This window comes from Bubalus kerabau, chromosome 15 (genome assembly GCF_029407905.1).
Source record: "Bubalus kerabau isolate K-KA32 ecotype Philippines breed swamp buffalo chromosome 15, PCC_UOA_SB_1v2, whole genome shotgun sequence".
In the NCBI taxonomy this organism is placed as follows: Eukaryota; Metazoa; Chordata; class Mammalia; order Artiodactyla; family Bovidae; genus Bubalus; species Bubalus kerabau.
This window is the reverse complement of record NC_073638.1, coordinates 84,156,894-84,173,951: the sequence shown is the minus strand read 5'-3', so window position 1 is coordinate 84,173,951 and position 17,058 is coordinate 84,156,894. Positions and strand designations below refer to the sequence as shown.

At 39.6% G+C, this 17,058-nt stretch overlaps 1 protein-coding gene and 1 pseudogene across 1 annotated transcript; both read right to left on the bottom strand.

Annotated features, from left to right (window-relative positions):
• Window positions 1–3,667: 3,667 nt before the first annotated feature.
• LOC129628626 (olfactory receptor 4D10-like) lies at window positions 3,668–4,602 on the bottom strand (annotated as a pseudogene).
• Window positions 4,603–15,734: 11,132 nt separating this feature from the next.
• LOC129627969 (zinc finger CCHC domain-containing protein 17-like) lies at window positions 15,735–16,539 on the bottom strand. Its single transcript, XM_055547391.1, has one exon. It carries the CDS (start codon window positions 16,434–16,436, stop codon window positions 15,735–15,737), a length of 702 nt encoding a protein of 233 aa, XP_055403366.1. The 5' UTR covers window positions 16,437–16,539.
• Window positions 16,540–17,058: the final 519 nt, after the last annotated feature.

Sequence of the window (17,058 nt, the reverse complement as noted above, 5' to 3'; positions counted from 1 at the left end):
GACTGAGGGACTAACACTACGCTTTATGCATATTGGCCAACATCTCCTCATTTCTTTCACCCTCCCCACACCTGGAAACCAGCTCTGTTTAAATTTAGGTTTTTAGATTCCGCATATAAATGAGATCACACAGTCTTTGTCTTTCTCTGGCTGATGTATTTCATTAGGACTTATTTTACAAGGTCCATCCATATTATTGTAAATGGCAGGATTTCCTTTTTTTTTTTTTTTAAATGGCTGATTATATATGTATTTACCCACACTTTTATCTGTTCATCTGTTGATGAACACTTAGATTATTTCCATATCATGGATGTTATGAAGAATGCTACCATGACCATGGGATTTCTGATACCTCTTCTAGATCCTGATTTCTTTTCCTTTGGACATGTAGCCAGAGGTAGAATTGCTAGGTCTTTTGTAGTTCTACCTTTCAATTTCCTGAAGAATGTTTGTACCACTTTCCATAGTGGCTGAGTCGGTTTGTATTTCCACCGACAGGGCACAAAGATCTCTTCTTCAGTAGTTTCAGGTAGTTATTCAGTTTTATAGCCTTCATGTCTGAGAGTTCTGTTTCATTCTTTTTACAAATCTACTTTTTTCTTTTGTTATCTTTTTAGTGTCTTATTTACATTCAGTTCAGTTCAGTTCAGTTCAGTCTCTCAGTCATGTCCGACTCTTTGCAACCCCATGAATCACAGCATGCCAGGCCTCCCTATCCATCACCAACTCCCGGAGTTCACTCAAACTCATTGAGTGAGTGACGCTATCCAGCCATCTCATCCTCTGTCATCCCCTTCTCCTCCTGCCCCCAATCCCTCCCAGCATCAGAGTCTTTTCCAATGAGTCAACTCTTCACATGAGGTGGCCAAAGTACTGGAGTTTTAGCTTTGGCATCATTCCTTCCAAAGAAATCCCAGGGCCACATTCTTTAAAAAATTATCACTTATTTTTTGACTGTATTGGGTCTCCGTTTTGGTGCACAGCTCCAGTGTGCAAGCTCTCTAGTTGTGGTGCACCAGTCTAAATGCACGTGGTTAGGTCCCATTAGCTTATTTTTGTTTTTCTTTTCACTACTCTTAGAGGTAGGATCAAAAAGATCTTGCTATGATTTATGTCAGAGTGTTCTGCTTATGTTTCCTATTGGAGTTTTATAGCAGCTAGTCTTGCATTTATGTCTTTAACTCACTTTGAAATTATTTTTGTGTATAATGTGAGAGAATATTCTCATTTCAAGGTACATGAAAACATGCTTGACATCATTACTATTAGGGAAATGCAAATCAAAAGTACCATGTGGTACCACCTCACACTGGTTAGACTGGCCATCATCAAAAAGCCCTAGAAACAGTAAATGCTGGAGAGGGTGTAGAGAAAAGGGATATGGAGAACAGTATGGAGATCCTTAAAAAACTAAAAATAGAGCTACCATATGGTTCAGTAACCCCACTCCTGGCATATATTCAGAGAAAATCATAGCTGGAAAGGATAGGTGCACCCCAGTGACCATTGCAGCGCTCTTTACAAGAGTGGGGGTGTGGAAACAACCTGAGTGTTCATCGGCAGAAGAATGGATGAAGAAGACGTGCATGTATGCAGCAGGGTGTTCCTCCGCCATAGAACAGAATGAAATAACGCCATCTGCAGCGACACGGATGGACCTGGAGATTGTGACACTGAGAAAGTCAGAGAAAGACAAATATTGCTTATGAGTTCAGTTCAGTTCACTTAGTCATGTCTGACTCTTTGTGATCCCATGGATTGCAACACGCCAGGCCTCCCTGTCCATCACCAACTCCCGGAGTTCACTCAGACTCACGTCCATTGAGTAGGTGATGCCATCCAACCATCTCATCCTGTGTTGTCCCTTTCTCCTCCCACCTTCAATCTTTTCCACCATCAGGGTCTTTTCCAATGAGTCAGTTCTCATCAGGTGGCCAAAGAGTTGGAGTTTCAGCTTCAGCATCAGTCCTTCCAATGAATATTCAGGACTGATTAGCTTTAGGATGGACTGGTTGGATCTCCTTGCAGTCCAAGGGACTCTCCAATATCTTCTCCAATATCACAGTTCAAAAGCATCAGTTCTTCTGCACTCAGCTTTCTTTATAGTCCAACTCTCACACCCATACATGACTACTGGAAAAACCATAGCCTTGACTAGATGGACCTTTGTTAGCAAAGTAATGTCTCTGCTTTTGAATATGCTGTCTAGGTTGGTCATAGCTTTCCTTCCAAGGAGCAAGCGTCTTTTAATTTCATTGCTGCAATCACCATCTGTAATGATTTTGGAGCCCAGAAAAATAAAGTCTGACACTGTTTCCACTGTTTCCCCATCTATTGCTTACATGTTAAATCAAAAGAAATGGTACAAATCAATGTATTTACAAAATAGAAGTTAAGTCACAGATGTAGAAAGCAAATTTGTGGGGAGGGAAAAATTGGAAGACTGGACTTGACATATGCTATATATAGAATAGATATGTATATACAGAATAGATATATTCTATCTATAGAATAGATAACTAATATGTATATAGAATAGGTAACTAATAAAAACCCCACTGAAAAGCACAGGAGACTATTCAATATGCTGTAATGACCTGTATAGGAATAGAATCTACACAAGAGTGCATACATGTATATGTGTAACTGGTCACTTTGCTGTACAGCAGATACTAACAGAGCATTGTAAATCAACTATATTTCATAAAAATATTAGAAAGAAACAAAATGCACAGTGGTAAGGGGAATGATGAAGAAGTATACACAGGGAAAAATAAAAGTATTTGTTGAGTTGGTATGGCTTTTTCTTTTTTCAACCAGTAGAACTAGTTTACGCCTGAGAAAGTGACGTAAACAGCAGGGCAGGTAGCTGCGGATGCTGCCATGGCTATCGTTACATATGGGGACTTTACAAAATCAAACAGTATAAGACCCAGGTCACATGCAAGTCTGACAAAATCATGAGAAGTGAAAAGCAATGGAAATCCTTAAAAACTGAGACTCTTTACATATACCGAATGATTGTGGTGGGCTCTGCTGGTGTATTTTACAGATGAACTGACTAAAAAGAAGGCCCAAAGTGGCTGACAAAACAGAAATGATAGAGAAGATTTACAGTGTTTGGTACTTTTGGTGCTTAGTCACTAAGTCATGTCCTACCCTTTAGGGACCCCATGGACTGTAGCTCACTAGGCTCCTCTGTCCATGAGATTTCCCAGGCAATAATAGTGGAGCGGGTGGCCATTGCCTTCTCCAGGGGATCTTCCCGGCCCAGGGATTAGGAAACAGTTATAGGGTAACTGTTGTTGAGCTGGGCCCAGCTGCTGGGTCCCTGCTCTGTTGAGACAAGGGTCCCTGTGGCCTTCTCCCTGCCTGGACCTTGCAGTGCTATCCTTCACCATTTCCCGGAACCCCACTTCCATTACAGTTCACATTTGTGCCTGGCTTGCTGTCAACTGCACTCCAGGGATATGTTCTTCTGTGTATCTGGATTCCTGCTGATGTTCCTGTTCGATACTGATGTGCTGGGTCACTGGTCCCTTGTATCTGTGCATCCTGGTATAGTGAATTGTCTATGTATGGTTGAGCCCCAGTATATGACAGCTAATATTTAAAAAATATCTCAGTTGTATACTTGCATCTTGGTCCACTGCCTATAAGGAGACTATCCCTTTTCAAACTGCATGAATCTTCTGCTTAGTCTTTTCATGGCTGCCTTCATCTCCTGGTTCCTCAGGGTGTAGATCATGGGGTTCAGGACAGGAATGATGACAGTGAGGTTGATGGAGACAGCCCTGTCCATGGGGAGGGCGGAGAAGGGCCGGGCGTAGACATAGATGCAGGCACGAAGTGCAGGGTGACCACCGTGATGTGGGCGGTGCAGGTGGAGATGGCTTTCCCCCTGCCCTCCCTGGCCTGAGACCTTATTAGTAATAATATGACCATGTACGATACAAGGAGGAAGACGAACCACAGGGTAGAGATCAAGCCATTGTTGGAAATCATCAGGAGCTCAAGGGCAAAGGTGTCAGTGCAGGCGAGTGTGAGGACCTGGGGGACGTCGCAGTAGAAAGTGTCCAGCACATTGGGTCCACAGAAGGGGAGTGGGAGCAACAGGGAGATCTGCATGATGGAGTGGACGAAGCCCCCCGCCCAGGAGGCCACTATCAACCCAATGCACCGCCCCCGACTCATGACGGTCACGTAGTGCTGGGGCTTAGTGATGGCCACGTACCGATCCAGTGCCATCAGCGACAAAGAAAATGCATCCACCCCTCCAATAAGATGGAAGAAAAACATCTGGGTGAAGCAGCCATTGAAGGAGATGGCCTTTCTCTGGACCAGAAGGTCTGCCAGGACCTTGGGGGCTGTGATGGAGGAAAAGCAGATGTCGGCAACAGATAAATTCCGGAGCAAAAAGTACATGGGGGTGTGAAGGCAAGAGTCCCGGGTCACCGTGACCATGATGAGGAGGTTTCCCAGCAGAGTGGTGACGTACACCAAAAGGAGGAAGAGAAATAAGACCAAGCTCGGTTCTTGATTCTGGGTCAGGCCAAGGAAAATAAATTCTTTCACCCTGGTGCCGTTTCCCAGCTCCATGGACTCATCCTCTTTCTGTCTGTATTCTGAAGTCTACTTCATATGGCAGTGCTCACGTATTCATTTTGTTTTCTTCTATGAAGGCAATTCAGGTATTCCTCAGGTTGCTGCAGTGTTTGCAATGCGTTGAATTGTCCAAATTTTTAAGATTGCAATCCATTTGGTGACTCAATCAAATTATCATATGAGAAATCATTCAGTTAATTGTTTTCCCATAAAACTATTTTTGAAAAGAAAAAGCATTTGTGTTAAGTAGGGACTTTTAATTTACATCTAATTTCATTTAATATGCTTTTGCTTTAAAATATTATCATTTTTAATTTCACACCAATTAATTTTTCATTAGATGTTCTCTTTTTTATTTGTATCATGTTTTTCTTTACTTTTTAAAAAGCTTTTTATTTTATATTGGCATATAGCCAGTTAACAACATTGTGGTCATTTCAGTTGGACAGCAAAGGGACTTGCCCAATACATACACATGTGTCCACTCTCCCCTAAACGCACCTCCCGTCTAGGGTCCCAGGTAACTCAATTCCTGTGCTACACGGTAGGGCTTTGTTGGTTATCCATTTTAAATACAGCAGAGTGTACATGCCCATCCCAAACTCCCCAACTATCTCTTCCTGCCCTTCTTCCCCTCTGGCAATCATAAGTTCATTCTCCACTGGTGTCAGGAGCTGTCTGAAGCATTTTTCATATTCAAACCATATCTTTGTTAAAAGAGAAGACATAGTTCTAGGCATTGTGAACCGATAGTCTACAAGTTTAACATGCTTTTAGTAAATGTTCTGTTGTGCTTAGTAGCTCAGTCGTGACTGTCTCTTTGCGACCCCATGGACTGTGTAGCCCACCAGGCCCCTCTGTCCATGAGGATTCCCCAGGCAAGAATACTGGAGTGGGGTGCCATGCCCTCCTCCAGGGGATCTTCCTGACCGAGGGATTGAACCCAGGTCTCCCGCATTGCAGGCAGATACTTTACCAATCTGTCACTGGGGAATTCCCTAAATATTCTGTTGATGTGCTAAAAAAAGAGATATCACCTGTTTCTGATTACAGTGTTGCTGTGTATGAGTCAGTTTCCTTTGACTAGGCTGTTTTATACAGAATTTCTTAGAACTACAGTTTACTATTTTGTGTAGGTAACTTGTCACTGTGACTATACTGATGAGACAATTTACTTAATAAGTGTTTGAAAATATTTTATATTTGCTGTTGGAGAACAGACTGAGACGATGTTCAGTTGCTCAGTTGTGTCTGACTCTTTGTGACCGCATGAACTGCAGTACTCCAGGCTGAAACAATGTGTAAATCGAAACCTCCAAGGATGTTTTAATATTTCTTATTGTGGTCAAAACACAAACATGAGAGCTACCCTCTCATCAAAAGTTTCACATGCAGACTTAGTTATTGTTAACTGTGGCCACAGTCGTGCACAGCAAATCTCCGGAACATATTCATCTTGTATAACTGACGTGATTCTTGTTTGAATCTGAGGGAGACAATAAGGACAGCGGCCCCGTTCTGAGACGTAGTCTAGACTATATCGGGCAAGCTCTCCATTGCCTCTCTCCTTCTGTGGGTCAAGGATAAAGAGCTGGGGATCACAGTGGGGAGAGACACTGGTATCATTAGAATGATATGTATTAAATACACACACACACACACATATATATAGACATACTAATTTTGTATAACAAAAGTGTTTGATAAAGTCTGTTTGAAGATAAGCTGTTGGCAGAATGGGGCTCTGAAAATCACAGCGAATGGATCACATTTCTGGATTCCTCTTAACATAACACCCTTCTTTCCAATGGTTAACACCCACCTTTGCTGTCACTGAGATGACCATCTTAGCTCTGAAATATTTCATAGAACTGAAAAGTATAAACATCTAACTATTTTTACAAAGTCAGTAATGACATCTGAATTTCTCTGTGTATAATCTTTAACCTCAGCTAGAAGTTAAATGTCTTTACCTAATTCCTTTGATCCTGAAACTCCAAGTCTGAAGTGTGTGCCATTGGGTCAAGTGCAGAACAAAAAGCTGGTGACATTATCTTGAAAATTTTGTTTCTGAAGGTAAAGCCCTTTGGAGACTAAATATCTTAGTGTCTCTTCTCCCCTTTCAGGAGCGAAAGGGCAGATTCAAAGGCTCACATCTTCAGGTTCTGTCAGTGTATCTTACGCACAGCTCCCTTGACGTCTGGCCTCATAGAAGAACTGGGGACGGAATATTACTGGACGAGGAAGGGAAGTCAGGTGCCTGAGCACGCCCTTGGTGATGAATTTTCAGTGGGAGCTATTAAAAGTCACCAAGATGCACACACAAACATACACACATTTTAATTGGTGTCCAGATTATTTAGAGGCAGCTGGTGAAATCTGTGCCTTTGTCCACAGCTCAATCAGAACTTTGTTAACACACGACACTGACTGTTTCTGAGAGACCTGAAGGTCCAGTTGCTGGGGTGTTAGGCTCAGAGGACACCACAGACAGTGAGTTTTAATTCCACTGCCAAAAGCTAGAAAAAGAAAACTGGACCTCAAATCCTTTGCTGTTCGTCTGGTCTCGGAGTCTGCACAGGGTGCTCGCAGTCTCATGGGTCTCCTCACAGAGAGAAACGCGACTGAGGTGATGTTTGGGGACCACACGGCGTTCTTGTTTTCAATAGTGCACCCACGCGGACTCTGTTTCCACACAGCAAGATAAGGACGTTAGTAACGTTGTCCACACAATTATAGTAATTTAATATCAATTCAATTCATCAAACGGTTTCATTTCATATAGAATGTGCTTTGTTTCTAGAATGCTGATGGCTTTGAATATACCTGCTTTCGATTTTGTTTTAGTATATTAAACTAGTCTACATGATAAAAACTCTATGTATACTTGTTGTGTGTTTGAGATGAGTATTTTTCCCACCTTTGTAGAAATATAATTGACTTATGCCCTGGTGGCTCAGTCAGTAAATAATAATAATAATAATAATATATATGTATTATCTATGCATATATAAAAATATATATGTACATATAATATATATGTATATATTATATGTACATATGAAAAAATTCATATATACACATTACATATATATTATAATCATATAATTATATTATATTATATATAATACTATATTAATACATACATATAATATTACATATAATAAATAATAATTAATAGACATCCTGGAATGTGAAGTCAAGTGGGCCTTAGAAAGCATCACTACGAGCAAAGCTAGTGGAGGTGATAGAATTCCAGTTGAGCTATTCCAAATCCTGAAAGATGATGCCATGAAAGTGCTGCACTCAATATGCCAACAAATTTGGAAAACTCAGCAGTGGCCACAGGACTGGAAGATGCCAGATTTCATTCCAATCCCAAAGAAAGGCAATGCCAAAGAATGCTCAAACTACCACACAATTGCACTCATCTCACACGCTAGTAAAGTAATGCTCAAAATTCTCCAAGCCAGGCTTCAGCAATATGTGAACCGTGAACTTCCCGATGTTCAAGCTGGTTTTAGAAAAGGCAGAGGAACCAGAGATCAAATTGCCAACATCCGCTGTATCATGGAAAAAGCAAGAGAGTTCCAGAAAAACATCTATTTCTGCTTTATTGACTATGCTAAAGCCTTTGACTGTGTGGATCACAATAAACTGTGGAAAATTCTGAAAGAGATTGGAATACCAGACCACCTGATCTGCCTCTTGAGAAATTTGTATGCAGGTCAGGAAGCAACAGTTAGAACTGCACATGGAACAACAGACTGGTTCCAAATAGGAAAAGGAGTACATCAAGGCTGTATATTGTCACTCTGTTTATTTAACTTATATGCAGAGTACATCATGAGAAACGCTGGACTGGAAGAAAAAGAGGCTGGAATCAAGATTGCCGGGAGAAATATCAATAATCTCAGATATGCAGATGACACCACCCTTATGGCAGAAAGTGAAGAGGAACTAAAAAGCCTCCTGATGAAGGTAAAAATGGAGAGTGAAAAAGTTGGCTTAAACCTCAACATCCAGAAAATGAAGATCATGGCATCTGGTCCCATCACTTCATGGGAAATAGATGGGGAAACAGTGGAAACAGTGTCAGACTTTATTTTGGGGGGCTCCAAAATCACTGCAGATGGTGACTGCAGCCATGAAATTCAAAGACGCTTACTCCTTGGAAGGAAAGTTATGACCAACCTAGATAACATATTCAAAAGCAGAGACATTACTTTGCCAACAAAGGTCCATCTAGTCAAGGCTATGGTTTTTTCTGTGGTCATGTATGGATGGGAGAGTTGAACTGTGAAGAAGGCTGAGCACCGAAGAATTGATGCTTTTGAACTGTGGTGTTGGAGAAGACTCTTGAGAGTCCCTTGGACTACAAGGAGATCCAACCAGTCCATCCTGAAGGAGATCAGCCCTGGGATTTCTTTGGAAGGAATGATGCTAAAGCTGAAACTCCAGTACTTTGGCCACCTCATGTGAAGGGTTGACTCATTGGAAAAGACTCTGATGCTGGAAGGGACTGGGGGCAAGAGGAGAAGAGGACAACAGAGGATGAGATGGCTGGATGGCATCACTGACTTGATGGACATGAGTCTGAGTGAACTCCGGAAGTTGGTGATGGACAGGGAGGCCTGGTGTGCTGCGATTCATGAGGTCGCAAAGAGTCAGACACGACTGAGCGACTGATCTGATCTGATCTGATAATATATATTATAATTTATGATAATAATATAATATATTATATATTGTCTATATTGTAATATATAATAAGGTATTATACAATAAAATATATAATAGTATATACTGTTATATAATTATACTATATTATATACTATATTATTATAAGAACATAATAATAAAATATAATATATAAATATAAATAATACAATATATAATATACTGTAATTATATAACATATACTATTATATAATAATAAAATATGATAATTATATATTTAATTATAATATATTATATTATATGTATATATATTATATTATATATATAACAATATATAATTATATAAATATAAATATATAATTATATAAATATGTTTAAATGCATATTTAGTATATATTTATATTTATTTATATTATATATACTATATATATTTACCCACATCTTTATCCATTCATTCACTGATGGACACTTAGATTGTTTTTATATCTTGGGTATTATGAATAAGCTACAATGACCATGGGAGTTCTTATACTTCTTCTAGACCCTGATTTCATTTCCTTTGGATATATACCCAGAGGTGGAATTGCTAGATCATTTGTAGTTCTCCTTCAATTTCTTGAAAAACCTCTATATTGTTTTTCAAAGTGGCTGTACCGATTTATATTCCCAGGAAGAGTGCACAAGGATTTCCTCTTCTCCATGTCCTTGCTGACACTTACCTCATGTCTTTTTGACTCTAGCTATTCTAATAGAGGGCCTCCCTGGTGGCTCAGCGGTAAGGAATCTGCCTGTAACCCAGAGACCTGGGTTTGACCCCTCGGTTGGGAAGATCCCCTGGAGAAGGAAATGGCAACCTACTCCAGATGTTGAGTAATATCTCATTGTGAGTTTGATTTGCATTTCTCTGATGTTTTGCGATGTTGAGCACCTTGTCATATACCTGTTGACATTTGTATGTCTTGTTTGGAAAAAGATCTATTCAGTTCCTTTGCCTGTTTTAAAATTGAAAAATTTTTTCCTGCTATTGAGTAGTATGAGTTCTTTATACATTTTGTAGGTTAACCCCTTACCTGATATATGATTTATAAATATCTTCTCCCATTCTTTAGGTTGTTTTTTCATTTGTTGATTATGTATTTTGTTTTGCAGATACTTTTTAGTTTTTTTCCCCATGGAAATGCATTTTATTGTAATTATAGCACATGTACATGTCAATCCCAAATTCCCAATCTGTCCCCTCTCTGGACTCTTCCCCCACTAGTAATCATGTTTGTTCTCTAAATCTGTGAATCTGATTTTGTTATGTAAATAAGTTCATTTGTATAATTTTTTTTAAAGATTCTATGTATTAGTGATATCATATATTTGTCTTTATCTGATTTACTTCACTTAGTTTGATAATATCCAGGTTTATCTATGTTGCTGCAAATGGCATTTCATTATTTTTAATGGCTAATTAATATTCCATTATATATATGTATGACGTCTTCTTTATTCATCTGTCGATGGACATTAGGTTGAGAAGCTTTTAATTTGATGCAGCCCCATTTGTTAATTTTTGCTTTGTTACTTGTGCTTTTGGCGTCAGACTCAAAAAATCATTGCCAAGACCAAGTCAAGGAGCTTTCCCTCCATTTTCCTTCTAGGAGTTTTGTGGTATCAGGTCTTATACTTAAATATTTAATCCATGCAAGTGAATTTTTGTGAGTGATGTAAGATATGGGCCCAATTTTGATATTATGCATGTGGTTATCCAGTTTTCCCAGCAACATTGATTGAACCGAGTATCCTTTCCCCATTGTATATTCTTGGCTTCCCCCCACCTCCGGACCCATAAATTAAATGATTGCAATTGTATGGATTTATTTCTGGGTTCTTGATTCTGTTCCATTGGTCTCTATGTCTATTTTTATGCTAGTATTATGCCGTTTTGATTACTATAGCTTTATAGTACAGTTTCAAATGATAAGTGTGATGCCTCTAGCTTTTTTCTTTCTTAGGATTGCTTTGACTATGGAGTCTTTTGTGGTAGCACACAAATTTAAGGATTGCTTTTCTATTTTTGTGAAAATTGCTTTTGGAATTTTGATGGGGATTACATGGAATCTGTAGCTACCTTTGAGTAGAATGTAAGTTTTGTAATAATAATTCTCCCAGTCCATTAGCATGGATTATCTTTCCATTTATTGGTATTTTATTCAATTTCTTTAATCAATATTTTATAGTTTTCAGTGAACAGATATTTCATCTCTTTGGTTAAATTTATTCCTAAGTATTTTACTCTTTTGATGCAGTTATAAATTCAGTAGTTTTCTTAATTTTTCTGATAGACTGTTGTTAGTGTATAAAAGTGATGCTCGTTTTGAATTTTGTGATTTATACTTTTGTGACTATATGTGACTCTATTTCTCAAGTATTCTAGGATGATGTGTTATGAATCTGAGAATTTGTATTTTTCATCAGTCATGGAAATTTCCCCGTTATATCCCATAAAATAGTGACCCTTCCTATTATTTTTTCATTCCTATTATTTTTTTCATTCTGGAACTCATGTCAGATATATTATTTATTAGATTTGTTCATCTTTCCTACATATCTTAACCATCCTTCTTGTGTATTCTATCTCATATGTGTCCCATTTCAGGGAGTTATTCAGTTCATATTCAGCTTTCATTTCTAGAAGTTTTATTTTATTCTGTTTACAAATTTCCTTTTCTCTTTTATTATCTTTTTTCTTGCTCATTTAAAAACTTTAATTTTTGTTTTTAGCTTTGCGTTTACTTTGCGTTCTGTATCTGATTACTTCCGTATTCAAAGACCTTGAGGATCACATTGTACTCTGGTCGTTCTGTTTATTTGACTGTGTTGGTCTTTGTCGTGGCCTGCTGACTCTTGGCTGCTCACAGGCTCAACTTCCCTGCAGCACGTGGGATCTTGGTTCCCTGACCAGGGATTGAACCCTTCTCCCCTGCATTGGAAGACAGATTCTGAACCACTGGACCACCAGGGAAGTCCTTGGTTGTTTCTTGTGATTCTTGCTAATAATGACTTGTTTCTGCATGTATTTAAAATTTTGTTCTATGAATTTGTGCTCAAGCTATTTATGTGGAAATCTTCAAAGGCTTAGGTTTAGTGTGCATTCCTTCAGATAGGGAAATATTTGTTTCTTTCAGGCATCACAAGGCATTATTAACCCTGCATTGCTGTTAATTCTTCCTTTTGGTGTTTCCTATTTCATAGGCAGTGTAAACTTCAATCTGAGACTTGTGTCAGGGTTTTGAAGTCTCAGAAGAGATGATTCTTTTTCCACACGAAGTTCAGGTTGAGGCAAATGAATTTCACTGTAATCTCTGCTGGTGGGATGATTTTTTATGCAGCTTACCCTTCCACTCGTGGAGGAGTATTCAATTCTCTGGTTTTCTGCTTTATATTTATTTTTTGTCCTGAGCCTTTCTCTTTTCTTCTTGTGAATTCTGATATGCATGTAAGTGGATGTTTGCAAGAAGCAATGAGTGTGCATGTTTAAATCAGGACTTTGTTTCATGATATGTGCTCTTTCGTTTTGCCTAAAATAGCTCTGATTACTTTTTCTCTATGGATATTGATGGTGTATTGGAAAACAATGGTACATGTAATTTGATTTTATGTGTCACCATTGAGTTGAATTCTCTTGTTATTTTCAATAATATTTCAGTGAATTCCTTACAGAACTTGTGGTGTAGCATCTTAATATCTGAGAATAATAACTCCCCCCCACAATTTTCCCACATTTTTATGCTTTGTCATTTTTCTTGTGTTTTTGAGTTGTAAATGAATTGAAGTACAATAATTAATATTAGTGTTGATAGCAGGTATTATCCTCTATTAAGGACAGTAATAAAAACTGTTTTAATATTTAGTCATTAAGTATAATATTTGGACCTGCTTGGGTTGGAAAAACTGGACTGGTAGATTTCCTAGTGATCACTGGGGTCTTCTGTGCAATTTAGATGGAATATTGTGAACTGCTTTTCAAATATGAGTTTTAAACATTCTGAGCAATTTTGTTCTGTGTTCTTGCAAGCATAATTTCTGCCTGTCTGGAAAGGTAGTTTAATATGGATCAGTTATCATACTGGATCTTCGTAATAGAAGAAAACACTATGATTTTATCTTGTGGATTGTGTCCTCAGATTTCAGAACTAAATCTTAATGTCTATCTAAACTAAAGCACACCTGTGTTCAGAACGTGAGGCCTCTTAATGAAAGGTCATGACAGCCGCCAGGGCTTGTAGTGGTGCTCCACGGCTGCTGGCTGGGGTGCAAGAAGGCCCACTTTGCCTGTGGACTGGCCTTTATATTAGATTTATTTTTAAAATCAGGTACCCAAATAGTTGATATTTTCAATAAGCCTTCAAAAAAAAAAAAAAAAAAAGAGGTTACTGAATCCATGGGGTTGGATCTTTTAATAATATTTCATAAACCCAGATAATCTTAATCTGGTAGTTATCTTCCTTCAGGCTTTTTGTCAGTTAACAGTTTTTGTGGCTCAGATGGTAAAGAATCTAACTGCAATGCAGAAGACCTGGGTTTGATTCCCGGGTGGGGAAGATCCCCTGGAGATGGGACTGGCTAACCCACTTGCTTAGAGAATTTCAAGGACAGAGAATTCCAAGGACAGTTCCAAGGAGCCTGGTGGCCTACGGTCTATGGGACCCCAAGAGTGAGCACACACATAATACTTGCTACATAGTTCCTGTTAATATTCTTTATTGAGGTGGTCACTTTTTTTTTTTTTCAATTCCTGGCTTCTTAAGTATGTTTTGCTTTCCAGTGATGTGGGCTGATTTATGATGAATATTTTCTGAGCCACTGAAATAATTGCACCTTTTCATATGCAGTGAATTATATTAATATTTCTTTTTGAAACTGGAATAAATTCTACTTGACCTTGCTGTTATTACATAATGCATTGCTGTGGAACTTGCTAATATTTTACAAGAATTTTACATCTATCTCTAAAGATGTGATTGGTGTGTTTACCTACATTAGATATATAATATAATTAGATCAATTAGATGCTATTATATAGTTTGTCAATAGGGTTGCTGCTAAGTCACTTCAGTCGTGTCCGACTCTGTGCGACCCCATAGATGGCAGCCCACCAGGCTCCCCCATCCTTGGGATTCTCCAGGCAAGAACACTGGAGTGAGTTGCCATTTCCTTCTCCAATGCATGAAAGTGAAAAGTGAAAGTGAAGTCGCTCAGTCGTGTCCTACTCTTAGCGACCCCATGGACTGCAGCCTACCAGGCTCCTCCGTCCATTGGATTTTCCAGGCAAGAGTACTGGAGTGGGGTGCCATTGCCTTCTCTGGTCAATAGGGTTATGGTATCCTTACAGACTATATTAAGAAGTGCTCTAAAATTTAAAATAAAACTGGAATTACTGGATCCTTGAATATTTATTGGAAATCATCCACAAAGTTATTTGGATCTAAAATTTTTTCAAAGGATCTGTCTGGCAATTTTTTCAGTTCATCTATAATTATTGATTTGCTAAGGTGTTTTCTCTTTTAGCCCATTTTTTATTAACTATATTTTCTATGGAAATTATATGGTCTCTTCCATCCTGTAAATGTTCAGTGCTTTGAGTCTTCTTTTCTTTAGTAGGCTACAAGTTCATAGCATGTATTTATTTGTTCCACCAAAGAAGTGTGACTCTTTTTTTTTTTTTTTTTTCCATTTAGTACCAGGAATTTAAGCAGAAACCTGAAATGGAAGCAGTTGACTCATGCTGTAGTAAAAGTAGTAAAAGTAAAGCAATGATTTCGGCTTGAGCTGTCTGGCTCAGTGGTCTGCGGGAATGTCACAAACAAGCTGAATCACTGCAAACAATGTTTTTCTGGCTATGACCACTGGCTGTCACTTCTAACACAGCAGAATCATGTCGGGGGATGGAGAAAGTGAGCACCACTTCTTACCGTGTTCTCCCTCATACTGCCAGTCTCCCTCTGCCCATGTGCTGGATGTCACACAGACCATCCACCAATCAGGCCAGCGTAGGTAGGACAATAGGTAGGGGCCAATCACTCTGTTCAACTACAGCCAGACTCACCCCACAGCAGTTCCTGTGGCTCTAGCCTGGACTCCTGTACAGGAATCTGGCTCTGGCAGTGGCAGCTGGAGAGGGTAATACGACCTCCTGCTGAATGAAGGTGGGTGAATGAATGGGAGAGCTGCAGGGGTCACTTGCAAAGGGCCCAGGAGTGATAAGGGAACAACTCATTCAGGCAGATGCTTTTGATACCTAGCTTCCAGACTTGCCTGTGGCACAAGGGGACGCCATCTCCCATGGGAGAGAAGAGGGTGGGAGGCCATATTCTCACTACAGAGTCTTTCCAGGAGCCAGGGCTTCAAAGCACAGGTCCCGGATTCCTTCTCTCAAGCACCCTCTCTACGCTCCGATCTCACTCCTTGTGCTTCTTCTTCTTTGCTGCCTTGCTGTCCTTTGACGTGTGCCTTGCCCTCTTGCCTGTATCACTCTCAGAGTCTGAGCTGTCAGAGTCAGATGACTTCCTGTCTCTATGTTTCTTTTTCTTCTTTTCTTTCTTTCTTTTTCTAGAAGAATTTCTCATGGTGTCAGGCTTTTCAAACTCTGCTGACTTTGGCTCTTCTTTCTCCTCTTCCTCATCAGGTATCAGAGAATACTTGGCCCCACCTGGTTGCATGAAACAATCCTTTGCAAAGTGGCCTTTATAGCCACACTTCTTGCAGGTGGCGTTCAGGACAGCCTCGAGGGTGATCCTCTGCCCAGTGTAATCCTGGAAGGACCACCTCTGCCTCTCTTCCTGCTCAATGATAACATTGTTGGGATCAACGTCCTTCGCGGTCCCTTGGTTGACAACCTTCATGGAGAGGGATACTTTTATCCTATCATTTTTCATCTCTCGGCCAATAAGTTTCACCCACAGTTTGTCACCAACATCTACTATCTCAGAGGGCTTATCCACGTGACAGGATGACGTGTGAGTTGGATGGACCAGACCTTGCTTCCGACAGCCTGGGATTTTGATAAAGGCTCCATAGTCTGTGACCATAGCAACCTCTCCTTGGAAAATAGTGTAGAGAGCAGGCAAGTTCTCCATGGTCTCGGATCTTCCTGAATTCATCCTTAATGCTCTATGGTTCCTCCATTTCTCTTCTGCTAAAGCTAATTGAAGTGTTTCGTTGTCAGCTTCTGGTCTTCCCCTCGCAGCATTGCGCGGAACACCAAAACCCAGAAGTGTAACCCTTGAATGTGCCTGGGTCTTTGGGGAATAATAGGATCTTTCTTAGAAGGGAATATCTTATTAGGTCTCCATAAGATAAGAGAAATATTTTCCTTACTTCCACAGTGAAGAACTGTAGTAGCAGTATCTTTGGTCCCTAAAGTGAGGAAACACTGGAGTTTCAAAATTTATTTTAATACTAAGAAACAAATATAAATAATATATAAACATAATGCCCATAATAATAAATGTGTTATGAAGCGAAGTGAAATGCAGTCGCTCAGTCGTGTCTGACTCTTTGCGACCCCATGGACTATAGCCTATCAGGCTTCTCCGTCCATGGGATTTTCCAGGCAAGAATACTGGAGTGGGTTGCCATTTCCTTCTCCAGGGGATCTTCCCTACCCAGGGTTAGAACCCAGGTCTCCCGCATTGTGGGCAGACGCTTTATCCTCTAAGCTACCAGGGAAGCATAAATACCGGGGAAAGGTTTAATAAATGTGTTATAGGTGGTCAGAATTTG